Consider the following 16,185-nt stretch of genomic DNA (forward strand, 5'->3'; position numbering starts at 1 on the left):
AAAACCTAGCACATTCACTCACTGTATCTTAGACACACTCTAAAAATTCCAAAGCTGTATCAAAAGGTAAAACCGGTGTGCTCTTAAAGTCAAATGAAGTACAGAAATCTGTACCAACCGATGTAGATAATGTGTTCCTGAAAACTACTATAGCTGCCTGTGTTTAGCAAGAGTAAGGTCTCCCAGAATACAGGAAATTAAAGAAAAATAAAATATGTTCTAAAAGTATTTTTTGAACTCAGTATATATAAAATATATACACTATTAAGAGCAGTTAGAGTTAAAAATTAAATTCTTCTCCTGAGTCATTTTAATTGTTCAGCTATTACTAGAGATTTTTTAGTTAATTTAAACGGACTCTTCCCCTCGAAAGCTTCATGTTATGCCAACCACATCTTTTTTTTTTTCCCATTCTTTCCTGGCCTGAAATTCAACAATGTTCGCATTCACTTCTTTCTTTTCAGTTCCCTGATTCTTGAAAATAATGCTTGGGAGAGGTAGATTTTCTAGGCCTTTATCTACATGTCCAGAAGAGAAGGCAAATCCCTCTTTTCATTCTACCTCACATAAGCAGCCACACAGTTCTCTAGGCTGGGGTGGATGGTGGGTTACAAGAAAGAACTGCAGTGTTCTTTCATGTAAGCACTGAAACAGAACGGTCCACAACAGAAAAGCATACAAATTTTGCAATGCTGATATGCTTAAGTAACAGAAGTCAGCGGGGGGTGGGGTGGGTAGTCAATAGGGTACTAGCACTGTATTTCAGAACTCTTTTTCATTATCAGTGACTTGCACAGCCACTTACTTACCTATCCATGAATGTAAAAATAAACTAATTCTCCTTTCCCATTTTACATCAATGTTTAAGTGATATGTACAAACAGCAAAGTTACTGGCATATACTTTAAAGTCACATCATGTGTGGTTAATATAAAAAATGAGATTTAACAATAGGACACTCCATAGACAGGAGGGAAGCACTGACCTGAAATCTCTGGGACCTGACTTATTTGGATTTAATGCTAATCTGGAGATACCTTAATTCCAGACCAGCAGAATAATGAGGGGGGAAAAAAGAAGAAAAGATACTTTAGTATATCCTGCATAATTCCAACTGAATGTACTGGATCAGCTGCTGTCCATGGAAACATTTAACTGAAAAGAGTCAAAACACTGAGGCAAACTGGCAAGACAGCTGTGATTATTTCTTGAGACACAGCCCAGCACATGTCCATTTCCAGCCCACTAGTGTGCTTCCCAAGAGTCCTAACTTCAATGGTGTGATTTTAAGAGCGAATAAAGAAAACCTTCTGAAAATAATTCTGGACTCTGGGGGCTTCCCATGTTTAGGCTCTTGGATACACAATCTTCCACAGTTTATTCAGAATATCAACTCAATTAGAAGTAAACTAAATGTAAATCAAAGTTGAGGCTTTTTGGAAATGGAATAGACTACAATAAAAAAAAAAAAGACTAGTGTTCATAATAAAATTGAACAAGGGAGAATGATTCTTAAAATACTGTTTTTAATTTGATAACATAAAGTAACTCACCTGAATGATATGGGGTAGGCAAGCGCTGTCTGATAGCAGTCTTTTCACTCTGGGTAGAGGCCGAATGATGGCATTATCTTGATCCCTAGAAAATATTTTCTAAGGTCGGCATTTAATATATCTATTAAAATTTGTATGTGCAGAGCATAGGACATTCTACTAGGCATGAAGCATGTTACCTTACTTTTTTGTTAATGAAGACTAAGCTCTCATACAGCTGGGAACATGATTAGGTATTTTGGTTTAAATCTATTTGGCTGCTTAATATGACTTCATTTCCTTCCATAAGATTTCCTTGAAAAACAGTACCCTAGAAGAGCCAGAGACTCTTATTTATTATTTAATTGATTAAACTTGGTGTTGTCCAACACACTGTCAGAGGATATTTCCCCCCAAAGGGCATATCAAACGTTGTTACATAAATTTAAACCTTAGTTTAACTACTCTCAGTATTTTCCACGTATAGCTTTAATTTTAATGCTACATTTTTTCTAAATGCTAACTGTATGCTTTCAAGTGTGATCTGAGTTTTAAAGAGAATTGGAACTATGAAAGCTTCAAGTGTTATAAAATTGATAGTCCCTCTGTAGTTTCCATCACAAAATATCCTTAGTACAGTAATAAACAAAATGATGCATATACAAATATTTTATAAAGATAGAAAAATTCCCTGCAACAGTTATAATTATCACTGTATAACAAACTCTCACCTTTACTGATAAAGTGGAACAAGACCTGGGGCAAGATGTGGGCTTAGGCTCAAGTTCTATACCAGGAGTGGCTAACGTGACAGATGAAGAGCTGCTGGTGGCACTCACTGCTGTCTAGGACTACAGTGTATTTATTTCAAATGTTCATGTCTGCTTCCTATGAATGTGACAATTGTTACTGTTGCCAGAGTGTAGCTAGTAAGCCTCAATTTGGTAGCTTCAGAGAAGTCTCCCAGAGAAAGTTACTTTCTAGCTACTTTATCAGTATAATTTGCAAGTTATTTCTTCTGTTTCAAAAGCTCCAAAACTCAGCAGCATTCTCTCAAGGTCACAAAAGGAATATCTTTGCTCTAAATCACCAGACCAATCCCATGTTGTTACTGAGGAAGCACCCATTGGGAGAGAACAAGACATTTCAGAGTACCTCTTAACCATGGAAATGTTCAATTACATTTTACCTGCTTGGAAAATATCCACACATTGTGATCAACATGTTCAATATAAGGGTAGCAAGGTCAGTTTCATTTAGTACAGCCTGTCCACTGGCTAACAGACACCACTTAAGCTGAGGTATTGCCTGAAGTGGTCGCCATCCATCCATGCCTTGAGCCCAGCATCTGGTTTTTGCATTTAACATTCCTTTGGTCCACAATTCTTGCATCTAAATGAATGGAAAGCACCATTATTACAAACATGAATGAAGCAAAATGAAGTTTGCTAATGTCTTCTATTCTGTGATAAATACATGAACTATGGGAATTTACATGCAAGTGTACAATCAAAAAAACAGTAACAAACTTTTGTTGACAAGCCTTCAGGAACCTGAATTAGGTTACTGATGTAAGAAAATTACCATACAGTTGGCCAACCTGCAGAGCATAAAGAACATTGGAAAGAATGCAAACAGTAGGCAGATAGTAAAATGATCAAGATATAAACAAGCTAAAGGCTTGGTCTTCTAGAAAACTATGTTTGGCTAAATTCCAACTGAGCCTGGGAGGGCAAGATCAAGTATCAGCAAACGTTAAGATGGAAATTATACCTGGATTGCACAGGCAACTTTCAATGAATTTCAGACTTCATATTAAAGTTTACCTGTTCATTCCATAATAGAGTGTTACAGTTTAAAAAGCTTATTAATACTTATAAGATTATAATACCTTATAACTATTAAGGTAGCAACTATTATTATTTTAAAATTCATTAAAAATCTGAATGCTACCTCCATAACAAGGGCCCATAAACAGTAAGGTTTGAAGACACGACTGTGTCTGCATGTCTGTGTGTATGTGTGGTTCTTTAGAACTGCAAGCCATCTAATCCTTCATATGGAAAATGAATGGCAGAGCCGTTGGAGCTAATGATAGTAATTCAAACCATAGTTTAACAATCTTCAACACCCCTAAGTTTGCTAAGCAGCAGGGCATAAGAAAGACTAAGACCATCACAAAAAGTTCTTCTAAGACACAAACCTCATGAAATCCATATGGGCCACTCCTCTCTTTGTCTGCATTGCCAAAGTACCATTCCTTTTCACTCTCTCTTTTCATATCTGGAGCAGCTTCAATTACATTGCTCTAAGTTTTAAAAAGATTTAGTTATTTTCCAAGGCAGAAATCTAAGTGGCCAGATATCATAAAAAGTAACACAGTACTAATTTCCTGGGTTTACATTCCTTTAGAAAATCACCTTTCACATGACTTTTTCAGAGTTAAGGATCAGATGTCTGACCTAGTAGTTCAAAAAAGCTATTTCCTTATTAATATGCATTTGAAATAAATGGTTTCCTAAATTCACTTGGCAATCGAAGTTAAATTCAAAGACATCTACATTCCCTATGGTCATTAATAAATTCTTAGTACAATAACATTTTAGTAGCAAAGAATATTACAAATAACTATATAAATAAACACGTTAACCTTAAACCACAATGCTGAAAATCCTTAAATTCTTTTGAGGGAAAAAACTCAGCCAACTAAAAGTTTCAATAAGCATCCAAGATCAAAGAGTTAAAATACCAAAAATTTTTAATACTATTAAACACTTTCAATTTACTACCCTCGCTACAGATACTTATAATTTTATAGGTCAATGTTTATGAGAACCTAAGAGAAAAATTTTATGTAGTTAGTGTATTTTATTAAAACAAGGTTTTAACTACCCTATTAACTTTTGGTTTGATTCATATAGAGAGGCACAGCAAAGTGGTCAAGAGCAAAGACTTCCAGATTCTAACTCTGGCTGTTTCTTAATGCATGACTTTGGACAATACACTTGGCTTCTCTGTCCCACAATTTCTTCATCTGTAAAATGGGAGGTCTGTCATGGAATTTAAAGAGTTGATACATCATTGGGGCACCTGGGTGGCTCAGTCAGTTGAGCATCCAACTTCGGATCAGGTCATGATCTCACGGTCTGGGGGTTCGAGCCCCACATCGGGCTCTGTGCTGACAGCTCAGAGCCTGGAGCCTGCTTTGGATTCTGTGTCTCCCTCTCTCTCTGCCCGTCCCCTGCTCGTGCTCTCTCAAAAATAAACATTAAAAATTTTTTTAAAGAGTGGGTATATCACATATACAAGAATAGTACCTGGTATACTGTAATGCTATACACGCATTACAATTACTAGCATTTATCCCTGATAATAGAAAATGCCATATTCTAAATATTCATCAAATAGCACTTTTGTACACAATTCAGCCAAAAACTAAGACAGAATATCTCAAACCAGATTAAACAAAAACAAACCACCATAAATATCACCAAGCTAGGTATAGGTCTCTTGTACAAGTTAGGTGTCAGAAAAGGCCTTTTAGTAAAGACTTGCAGCTCTACCCTCTTACTGGCTGGTTTCAATAAGGGCTCCAGATTGCTAAAGACAAAGTATATTCTCAGTGGCTAGAACTAAAAGTTCTAGTTCCATAACTGATAGTCAGTTTAAATCTTAAAGATCACATTGCCTCAAAATAAGCCACATTAGAAATACCGTTACTTTAAAAGACAAGAGACACAAGAAAAATAAAACTGGATCAACACTGTCCATTTTAGACTGCTTTTATGGTTATTTTAACTTTTTGTGTGTGACCTAATCTCTTAGGCATTAGTTCTATCGTAATTATTGGATATCTTAATTATTGGCTATATTCATGGCCATGTATACTGACATGTTTTCATGTCAAATTTTTATGATTCTTTTGATCCTAAATTGTACTCGAAGACTATTAAACTTGTAAAATCTAGATAAGCATACATACTTGCAGTGGTACTGTAGCTCGGCTTACATGGAGATGTGCAAGGGTAAGCAAGTCCACAAGGATCCTAATTCCATTTGAATCCATGAGATCCTTAACATTTCTCTGGAAGACAAAGACACTTTTACATAATTGAAAATGTTTCTTCCAAATAGGTACTATTACCTACAAGACTCCCAAAGAAGAAAATATTTAGAATCTCGTTGGAAAGACTGACCTACAACTGATACTACTTAGTATTCAAGGAACATGAATTCGAGGAACATGAATTTAGATAAATGTGAAAAGGGCCAAGAGATCGCATAAGAATTTTTACTTAAACATATTCTGAGAAAATTAAAAATAAAGCCTAGCAGGAATAACACCCATGATAAACTCTCTGGTTCTCCAAGTATCCTGCATTTTCCTAGGTTATTTTTGTTAATAAACAGATTATAATCAGAAATAAAATATGGTATATTAAAAAACCTTTTAACGTTCCAGTTTGTTTTTGTAAACTTAAGGCAAAACTGGTAATTTCTTACAAGTTAGAAAGGTACAATTTAAATTTCCTTAAGACTTCTTAATTACACTTCATTTTAAAACATGTGCATCATTTTCTAAAGATGAGACTGAAACTAAGCAAGTTAAAATATAAAGATCTGCTCAGATTTCATCGCAACACCATATAATTGCGAACTGATGCTATATTTACAACTATAAATTCTTGTTGGAAACAGTATGAGCCTATTAAAATGTCTTAAAAAGAAAATGTGAAGAGCTAATGGGAGTCTTCAGTTTATGTCTTCAAATTAATTATCATCAAAATAAACACTGAATAAATTAGAAACTTTCCATTTTATGTCAAACATTTGTTTTACTAAAAGTCCAATCTTAAAGAGTCCCTAAAGAATAATCGGATAATGATTTCATCCCTCATTATTCTTCATTCAGAATTTGATTAGTCTTAATTTATTTAGTATCTGTAAGAGTAGGACAGAATGTGCAGAGAATATCTGACAAAAATTTTTCACTCCGGTAGAGCACACTCCTTTCATCTAAAAGGAGAAACTAAGAAAAGAATCACATCTGGATAATTAACCCAAACTGTAATAATTTATTTTTTGTTATATACTTATGTGATTTATTTGAAAATAATTGCTTATTTAGGCAAAGATACTGCACCTTATTAAGGATCAACTTGTTAAGGAAGAGGATCAACCGATCTCGTTCAAGTTTGTCTGTGCACTAATGAAATAAATGAGAATTTAGTCAGAAGTGAGAGAAACACAAATTAAGATATCATCATCACTGGACAAAATCAACAACAGTCAATAAGAAATAGTGTCATCTTTTTTTTTTTTAAAGTAGGTTCTACACGTAGCATGGAGCCCAACGCAGGGCTTCAAATCACGATCCTGAGATCAAAACCTAAGCTGAGATCAAGATGCTTTGGCTAACTGAGCAACACAGGTGCCCCAAAATAAGATCTTTTAAACATCAAGAAAATGAGAGAAGACTGTAATTCATCAATGTCTTGCATTCTCTGCAATTTTATATAACTTATCCAATTTCCCTAGGAAGGCATTTATTTTATTTTTTCAATATATGAAGTTTATTGTCAAATTAGTTTCCATACGACACCCAGTGCTCATCCCAAAAGGTGCCCTCCTCAATACCCATCACCCACCCTCCCCTCCCTCCCCCCCCATCAACCCTCAGTTTGTTCTCAGTTTTTAAAAAATATGGAACACCTCACGAATTTGCGTGTCATCCTTGCGCAGGGGCATGCTAATCTTCTCTGTATCGTTCCAATTTTAGTATATGTGCTGCCGAAGCTAGCACGGAAGGCATTTATTTTAAAAGTCAAAAACAGATATATAGCTTTAGGAATGTATATAAAAATGAAATAAATAAAAGAATTGGCCCAAATGATGTGAATGCAAACTGGTGCAGCCACTCTGGAAAACAGTATGGAGGTTCCTCAAAAAACTAAAAACAGAACTACCCTACGACCCAGCAATTGCACTACTAGGCATTTATCCCCGGGATACAGGTGTGCTGTTTCGAAGGGACACATGCACCCCATGTTTATAGCAGCACAATCAACAATAGCCAAAGTATGGAAAGAGCCCAAATGTCCATCGATGAATAAATGGATAAAGAAGATGTGGTATATATATACAATGGAGTATTACTTGGCAATCAAAAAGAATGAAATCTTGCCATTTGCAACTACATGGATGGAACTGAGGGGTATTACGCTAAGTGAAATTAGAGAAAGACAAGCATATGACTTCACTCATGTGAGGACTTTAAGATTAGACAAAACAGATGAACATAAGGGAGGGGACACAAAAATAATATAAAAACAGGGAGGGGTACAAAATATGACACTCATAAATATGGAGAACAAACTGAGGGTTACTGGAGGGGTTGTGGGAGGGAGGGGATGGGCTAAATAGGTACGGGCACTAAGGAATTTACTCCTGAAATCATTGTTTCACTATATGCTAACTAGTTTGGATGTAAATTAAAAAAAAAAAAAAAAAAAAAGAATTGGCCCAAATGATACTTCTCAAGTAAATATTCTAAAGAATGATTAATGATGTGTCACATAAATCACATCATGATGAACACAAAACAAGAAGGAAAAATATATCTACCTAAAATTACAAATGCTATGCCACAAATACTCAGGTTCACTGGAGTAACAGTGAATTGGAATTCAATAGTACAAACTGGTATAACAGCAAAGAAAGATTTTTCATCTGGTTATGTTATTTCCTAGGTACATTTTGTAACCTTATCCAGAATCAGTTTTTTAATGTACAAAGCATGACTGACACATAAGGTAACTATAACAAGCACTGATTATAAAAACCATTTAAAAATTGGTGAAATAGGGGCACGCGGGCGGCCAAATGTCTGACTTCCACTCAGGTCATGATCTCGCGGTCCGTGAGTTCGAGCCCCGCGTCAGGCTCTTTGCTGACAGCTCAGAGCCTGGAACCTATTTCAGATTCTACGCCTCCCTCTCTCTCTGCCCCTCCCCAATTTATGCTCTCTCATTCTCTCTCAAAAAATGAATAAACATTAAAAATTTTTAAATAAAAATTGGTAAAATGGTGCAAAGGCAGTTCACTGAAATTTAAATGGTTAAATGTAAGAGAAAGAGAAGCACAAATGAAAGAACAAAGTGTTTATACTGCAATAAGTAGGTAACACTCAAATTTGGGCTGCACTAGATGAATGGATCAGTATGTTCTTTCCCCCAGCCAAGCTCAAGTGTCAAATGACAAACTTTCTAAAATGTGCTAACTCAAGGTTCCCTTTTTTTGGTTACCACTGTAGTTCTAAAAAGTTTTACTATCTTCACACTTTGAAATTTAGTATGCTAGCATCATTTAAGACTTTTTCCAAAGTGGAAAACCAAATATACACACAAATCTAAGAGTCACTATTTCTTTTACACACCTGTCCAGCTCATCCATACTTCACTGAACGGACAAACACTAACCCATTTATTAGTCATTTTCCTATTCATCTAACTTATATTTAATTGAGTATTAAGTAAATTACACAAAACTCATGCAGAAAGTTATGGTAACAATGTAATCAAACAGAATTTATATTTAGTTTTAAAAATGTAACAAGTACCCCAAATGCACTACCACATAGCAATTTCCTTAAATGATATCCTTACCCTCTCTAACATTCCAATGATATATCTCGTATCTGTAAAGGGTCCTATTTCTTCATGACATCTGCCATAAACAATAGCAAGGGCTTGTAAACATAAACACTTCATGTTTACTTTTGGGGTGAGAAGGAAACGATGATAGAGCTCATTGAAAAACTCATACCTAGATTAAAAAAAAAAGTTCACAATAGAATTAGCCATGAAACTACTAGTGAAAACAAGTACAACAAGATATGAAGAGTAGCTTACGATCTCTTAATTGATCCACTTTCTTCATTCTCATCTTCCTCCAATAGTAACCTCAGGTAATAGTCTCCTATTTTGATTTCCTCTGCGAGGCACTCATATTTAACCTTTATTAATAAATGCAAATTAGATTATTTTAGTTTACAGGAAGTTTTTGACAGTTTCCACAGAATCACTTCTCAAATTCTGTTCAGAGCTTTTTTCTTTTCTTGTTAAGATCACCTTTAACAGAAAAAAAAAAGTCATCATTTCTTAAAATATCTGGTAATTATGATTAATAAGACCTACTATTTTAGGTAAGTGTTAAAGAGCAGAAATTACATACCAATTTTATGAATATGAAACTTGCTGATAAAAACTTCCACAGGACTATATGGTATTAATGAGGTTTAAGGGAAGGAAAACTCAAAACACTGTTAACAGATTATCTGCTTCATTCCCTTCTCAGTTTGCCATGACCAACTACAGAGTAAATGATCCGGCATCATACACGGCTTGTGCAATTCACACAAGGAACCTCAGGTTTCCCTCATCTCCCAACATATCAACTACATTTTATGGTGTAATTTTTGTTTTGTTTTGTTTTGTTTTGTTTTGTTTTGTTTTGTTTGAGAGAGAGAGAGAGAGAGAGAGAGAGAGAGAGAGAGAGAGAGAGAATATGAACAGAGGAGAGGGAGAGAGAGAATCCCAAGCAGGGTCCATGCTCAGTGCAGAGCCCAAAGTGGGGCTTGATCCTAGGACCCTGGAATCATAACCTGAGCTGAAATCAAGAGCCAGACAATCAAGTGACTGAGCCACCCAGACGACCCTATTGTATATTTTTATTTACTCATTCTCTGTATGTCAAATTACCCCAGATTACAAAAGAGGTGATACATGAAGGAGGAGCCCATGATCAGGAGCTAAGGCAGCACCATAACCCTTGTACTCAGACTATTACAAAAAGGAATTCCTTGACCAGATTATTATTAAATTCTTTTTCCAAAGCCTAAAATAACTGATTTCTAAAAATATAAATTATATAAAATCATGCATGCACACACACACATTTCACTTTCTATAAATTCTGAGCATTCAATTCATTCAACTTCTATCTATTAAGCATATAATACTGTGTGTGCCATGCACTGTTCTAGTCATCAGGGATACAGCAATAAACAAACATAAAAATTACTGTCCTTATAGGAGCAGCACATAAAAAAGTAAAATATGGGGGCACCTGGGTAGCTCAGTCGGTTAAGTGTCTGACTCTTGGTTTCGGCTCAGGTCATGATCTCATGGTTTGTGAGATCAAGCCCCCTGTCAGGCTTGCTAACAGTGCCAGAGCCTGCCTGGAATTCGCTCTCTTCTCTCTGTGCCCCTCTCATCGTGCACATGTATATATGCTCTCAAAATAAATAAATATTTTAAAAAGTAAAGTATAATTAACAGTTGGGTGACAGTGCTATGGTGAAATAAGGCAGGGAAAAAGGACAGTGTGTGTGCTTATGCGGGGGGGGGAGGGATATCCATGTACAAAGAGGGCTGCATGTTTAAACAGACTCGCAGACTCGCCAGGAAGGGTCTATTCAGATGATGATATGCAGGAAAAGACCTGAAGGAGAAAACAAGTTGTGAGGCTATCCAGGAAAAATAGTATTTTAGTTAAGCAGGAATACCAAGCAGAAAGACCTTGAATCAAGAACGTGAATTTGGTGTTTCCAGGGAAGTCAGTGTTGCTGGAGCAAAAGTGAAAGGCTCAGTAGTAGAACATGAGAACAAAGAAACAATGCTGCGGGTCAGGGGGTGCACAGATCCTGTAAGTCATTTCAAGGACCCAGGCTTTGACAAAGTAAGATGGGAAGTGACAGTGACAGAAGCACCAGAGGGCTCTGGTGAGCACAGGAGAGACATGATCTACTTACATTTTAACAAGATCATAATGCTGCTATGTTGATAACATTACAGGGAGGCAAGAGTGGAAGCAGATATACTGATATAACCCCATAGAGAGAAAATGGTTGGGTTCTGGATCAATTTGGAGGATGCACTGAATAGGATTTGCTGATAAATTAGGTTTGGGGTGTAAGAGAAAAGATGACTTCAAGGGTTTTGACTAGAAAATAAGGAGGAGCCATTATCTAAGATCAAAAAGACTACAAGAAAAGTAGGTTTAGGGAAAGAATAAGAGCACAGTTTAAGAGCTATACTCTAGAAGCTTACTAGATATCCAATTAGAAGATAAAAGTATGAGGTTGGGGCATCTGGGTGGCTCAGTCAGTAAAGCATCCAACTTAGACTCAGGTCATGATCTCACGGCTTGTGGGTTCGAGCTCCGCGTCCGGCTCTGTGTGACAGTTCAGAGCCTGGAGCCTGCTTCTGATTCTGTGTCCCTCTCTCTCTCTGCTCCTCCCTGGCTTGTGGTCTCTCTCTCCCTCTCTCTCTCTCAAGAATAAATATTAAAAAATTGTTTCTAAAGATAAAAGTATGAGGTCAAGAAAAAGAAAACCTGAGCTAAAAATATGGAAGCCACCAGCAAATAAAAAATACTGGAAGCCATGAGAATGGTGAAGATCACTGAGACAATGAATATAAGTAAGGGGTCCAAGCACTGGTCCACTGGGACAATTTAGCAGTTGGGGAAATAAGACAAATGAACAAAGAAGGGGGAATGCACCGTGAAGGAGGAGAAAATCCAGGAGAACACAGGGTCCCAAAACCAAGTAAAGGAAGTTTTTCAAGGAGGAGAGAATGAGCACAAATTGTTTTATTTTGGAAATGCAGTTGAATTCAAGATCAAAGCCTGTGGGGTCATGAGTAGGTTCATATTTACAGCTGTTATGAGAGTTTACATTATACACACAAATAAGATTATCTACCACCACCATTTTTTTTTTTTTTACCAACATGTTTCTTGATCTTGTTTTGTTGTTCTTCACATCAATATTTTAATAGAAAAGCAAAATATGGCCACATTCACAAAACTACCACAAAAAAATTAAACAAGGTACAAATAGAAGGAAAAAGGGAGAACAGGCTATGTTTTAATGGAGAAAAAAAAAATCTAAGGAGAAAAAAAACAAGCAAAGAACAGATCTGGAAAGTACAGGATCCAATTCATTAACCCTCTACATGGTTTTCAGGCACAAAGCTGAGTTACTTAACATAAGTAATTTTAAGTTTTTGTCTCAGGCAAATGTTAAAATTTTCTTTTAACATTTTAACATTTCTTTAACATATTTTCCCCACAAAATTAAGAAGGAAAGGTAAAAATGTTATATAACCACAAATCTTAAAAAAAAAAAAAAACCTCCAAAAATAACATGTGCTTTAAAAAAAAATTAATATTACAAAGCTAAACTTTACCTCAAATTCATGGTGGTTCCAAGAGATCACATTAGCACTACCAAGCTCTCTATCAATATTAAATGCTCTCATTTCAGATTCAAGACTATCTCTCAGTTCTTCTCGTGTTTTGAAATTCCAAATTAGGTTTGACTTGGCATGATCCTGACCAAACCTATGTATATAATCAGAAAATAGTAGTAAACGATAAACTTTTTAAAAAACTATAAATACCCCTTATTACATTTTATAGTAAAAAAAAACAGTGGAATTAATAAACTCCAAGAAGTATAATAAAGAAAATAAAATCTCTGTAAAGTACAGTACAATATAGAGTCTTGGTGACAGGTATCAGATACACACTGTAAAATTCTTTGACCTTTTTTGTGTATTTTCAAGCTTTCATAATAAAATGCTAGCGGAAAAAAATGAACCTGAACTGTAAAACAAATCTGTGTAGATTTCAAACCAAGGAACTGTTATTTCAATTTCAGTATTTATTACTGGTATAAATTCCAGTCAGAAAATAATTATAATCAAAAATCAAATTTCACATTGGAGATAATTTCTGAACTATGGAGTGTGAAGTGTGTAGGATGAGCAACATTCTAGATGAGAACGTTACAAACTACCTAAGGAAGAATATGTCTAAACTGCCAAACTCAGATTGGTATTTACAAAATATCTTCCTTTTGTTCCTGGAATAATTTAACTTGTGATAAACTTGAACCCAGGTCTGAACTGGAGGTAGAGGGGCATCATATCCTTTTCACTTTCATTCTGCAACCCTTCTAGAAAGTCTAATGTCAGAATTCCAAGACAGTTCTAGGGAAGACAACATAAAAGAATTCCTGAGGAAGAAACCAATACTCTTAAGGCCATACTATATACTATACTATATGCTTTAAAAGTATATTTTGGGAAGTATATTATATATAAAAGTGTATTTGGGAAGTTTCCAAAGCAAAGCAGTATTTTCCTTTATTAGCCAAGGTATAATCAATGTCAGCTTCCAGAATAAGTACAGTAAGTTATCCCCAAAAGTTTAGCAAATCCCCAAAATGTTTCTAAGTCTTTCAGTGTGTATATATCTGTGTGTGTTTGGGGTGGAGGAACAGGAGGCAGGAGCAGTAGATGGAGAGAAGGAGTCAATAGATCAGAAAGGCTGGACAAGTATAAAAAGGCCAGCTAAGCTGGATACCCATTTACCTCAAGTCTCATGTTTTCATCCATCTACCTCTTTTAAGACCCCATTTCTTACAAGGCTTAAAGGTTGTAATGCTTAAACTGATTATCTCAAAGCCTTAATAAAATTTTAAAAGTGACTTTAGCTCCTCAGACAACCAACACTCTATAAAAGACATTAATTTTATGGAAGCATCACTAATCATACCGATCTTAACAGTTACAGTTTTTTAACTTCATGCTGTAAAAGTACTCATCGCATAAGTACTAGTTTCATGCAAGAAAAACCTATGATGATTCCTCTAATGGCAATGCCAAATTCTATCTGTTGGAAGAGAGGCTTTAAGTTTACCTGTAATAGAAGAGATCCCAATTTGCTTCTATTTTTATTCTTTGTCTTCTCTTCCGAAGAACAACTGGCTTTTGATTTATATTCTGGAAAAACAAAAACAAAAACAAAAAACTTCATAGTGCTCAATCTGGGACTACCAAATAGGCTCAGTCAGAAAATCATCACTTTTTAAGTGATGAGAGACATTTCCTACATCAAATTTTGGCAGAAACAAGTTAATGAAGCAAAATCTATAAAATATGAATATAAAATATTAGATTATTTCACAAAATACTACTGTGCTAGCAGGTATTTCCACAGTGTTGTTGAAATATTTTCCATTGTAGCCTAAAGTTGTTCCAACACCAAATTGTTACAGTTTACAGTGATGACTGATAAAATTTATGAGTCAAAAACAGTGACTTGTTTTAAACATTTACATGCAGTTAATACACAAGTCATGGGAAAATAATAAATGCAAAAGATTATAGGTTATTAAACTGCCACCAAAGCCATAATGCGCAAGTATAAATTGAAATAGCTAACAGACAAGAAATAAGAATCTACATTCAGACACGTGAGGTGAGACTTGAATTTAATTTATTAGACAAAGAATCTCAAAGACAACTCCACATGCCAGGCAGTTTAATGCATTTCACACATGTAGCAGGGACTTAAACTCACCATATTGTTTCTGTCCTGAATTTAATTGTAAAAAGGAAAAAATAAAAGTTTTAAAGAAAATAAAAATAACAGAGTGAGCGTGAGTTAAGCTGTATCTATCACACAAATTCCATGAGGTTGTCACCAATACAAATTACCTTCACCTTAAGACACCTGCTTCTCTAAGTCTGTGACTCAGATTTTAGGCAGTCATAAACCCATTTGAGAATTCAAAGAAAGCAATGGCCTCCTATTCCAGAGAAAGACATACATAAGGTTTATAACTGGAGGGTAAGATTTCAAGGATTTCTTGAAGTCTATATATGGGCTGGCAGTTAGGTATCTCTGCTCCAAGTAAAACCTGTAGATACGGCAGATGTTAAAATTCTAGTCCTTAATGTGACAGAACCAAAAAGTAGAAAGTATTATAAATTAAAACATGAAAGTGTAACTTCATTAAAGAAGTGGCAAATTACCTAAAATAAAGCAAGAAAACAGACCAGATGACATAAAAAGAATAAAGGCTAAATGAGTAATGAATTTTAAAAAGTAAATGCTGTTTGAAAAATAAAATCTATTGGTTACATAAGGAAATGTCTCCTACAAAGTTGTAATTCTGTGCACTCTCATGAAAACTCATGTAAAGTGACTTGAATAAAGCAATAAATAATTCAAAAATTTAGTTTATTGATAAACCTTTCTCTAAAACTTGTAATTAAGGAGCACTTTCTTCAATTTCCCCTGCTCTCAGGACAAAAAGCTGGGGGTCCAGAGTAGTGAAAACGTAAATGCTATACATAAAAAATACAACCAGCTCTCCATAAACAGAGCTCATGGACTCAGAAACTTAGGCTAAAACCCTTAACTAGCTAAACAAATTCCTCAACTAAAAAATAAATAAATAAATAAATAAATAAATAAATAAATAAATAAATAAATAAATAAATAAATAAATAAAAGTAATTTTATACATTAGCCAAAGATTATTAATTGGACACAGAACATTAGCTACAAATGAAATTGACTTACTAAACGTTCTGATTATATAAGAAATGCAGTTCATTTCAAGGCTAGCCAGTTAATCTTGACAATGGTTAGTTTTCAGACTAGCTAAAGCACATGATCATTCCATATATGGGTGTTAATATTTCTACAAAGAAAATAGTCACAAAGATTATTCACTGTTTTCTAAAGAAATTAATGTTAAAAATAGTACCATGGCAAAAATAATCCATTTGCTACC

At 35.0% G+C, this 16,185-nt stretch overlaps 1 protein-coding gene and 1 non-coding gene across 3 annotated transcripts in view; both read right to left on the reverse strand.

Annotated features, from left to right (window-relative positions):
- DNAJC13 (DnaJ heat shock protein family (Hsp40) member C13) overlaps positions 1-16,185 on the reverse strand; it is a 124,875-nt gene that overhangs the window by 46,870 nt on the left and 61,820 nt on the right. Inside the window, exons 21-30 of one of the 2 annotated variants that reach the window (XM_042956644.1) lie at positions 14,964-14,978; positions 14,301-14,383; positions 12,785-12,938; positions 9,443-9,546; positions 9,197-9,356; positions 6,676-6,738; positions 5,515-5,616; positions 3,736-3,840; positions 2,722-2,924; positions 1,554-1,638 (exon numbers count right to left, since the gene is read on the reverse strand). In XM_042956644.1, the coding sequence (XP_042812578.1) occupies positions 1,554-1,638; positions 2,722-2,924; positions 3,736-3,840; positions 5,515-5,616; positions 6,676-6,738; positions 9,197-9,356; positions 9,443-9,546; positions 12,785-12,938; positions 14,301-14,383; positions 14,964-14,978 (1,074 nt within the window). The remainder of the gene's footprint in view (positions 1-1,553; positions 1,639-2,721; positions 2,925-3,735; positions 3,841-5,514; positions 5,617-6,675; positions 6,739-9,196; positions 9,357-9,442; positions 9,547-12,784; positions 12,939-14,300; positions 14,384-14,963; positions 14,979-16,185) is intronic. The other variant, XM_007087386.2, reaches the window with a different exon arrangement.
- Positions 7,230-7,335, reverse strand: LOC122230782. Its single transcript, XR_006207867.1, has one exon. It is a non-coding gene; the product is annotated as a U6 spliceosomal RNA (small nuclear RNA).

The sequence above is a fragment of the Panthera tigris genome, chromosome C2 (assembly GCF_018350195.1).
Source record: "Panthera tigris isolate Pti1 chromosome C2, P.tigris_Pti1_mat1.1, whole genome shotgun sequence".
In the NCBI taxonomy this organism is placed as follows: Eukaryota; Metazoa; Chordata; class Mammalia; order Carnivora; family Felidae; genus Panthera; species Panthera tigris.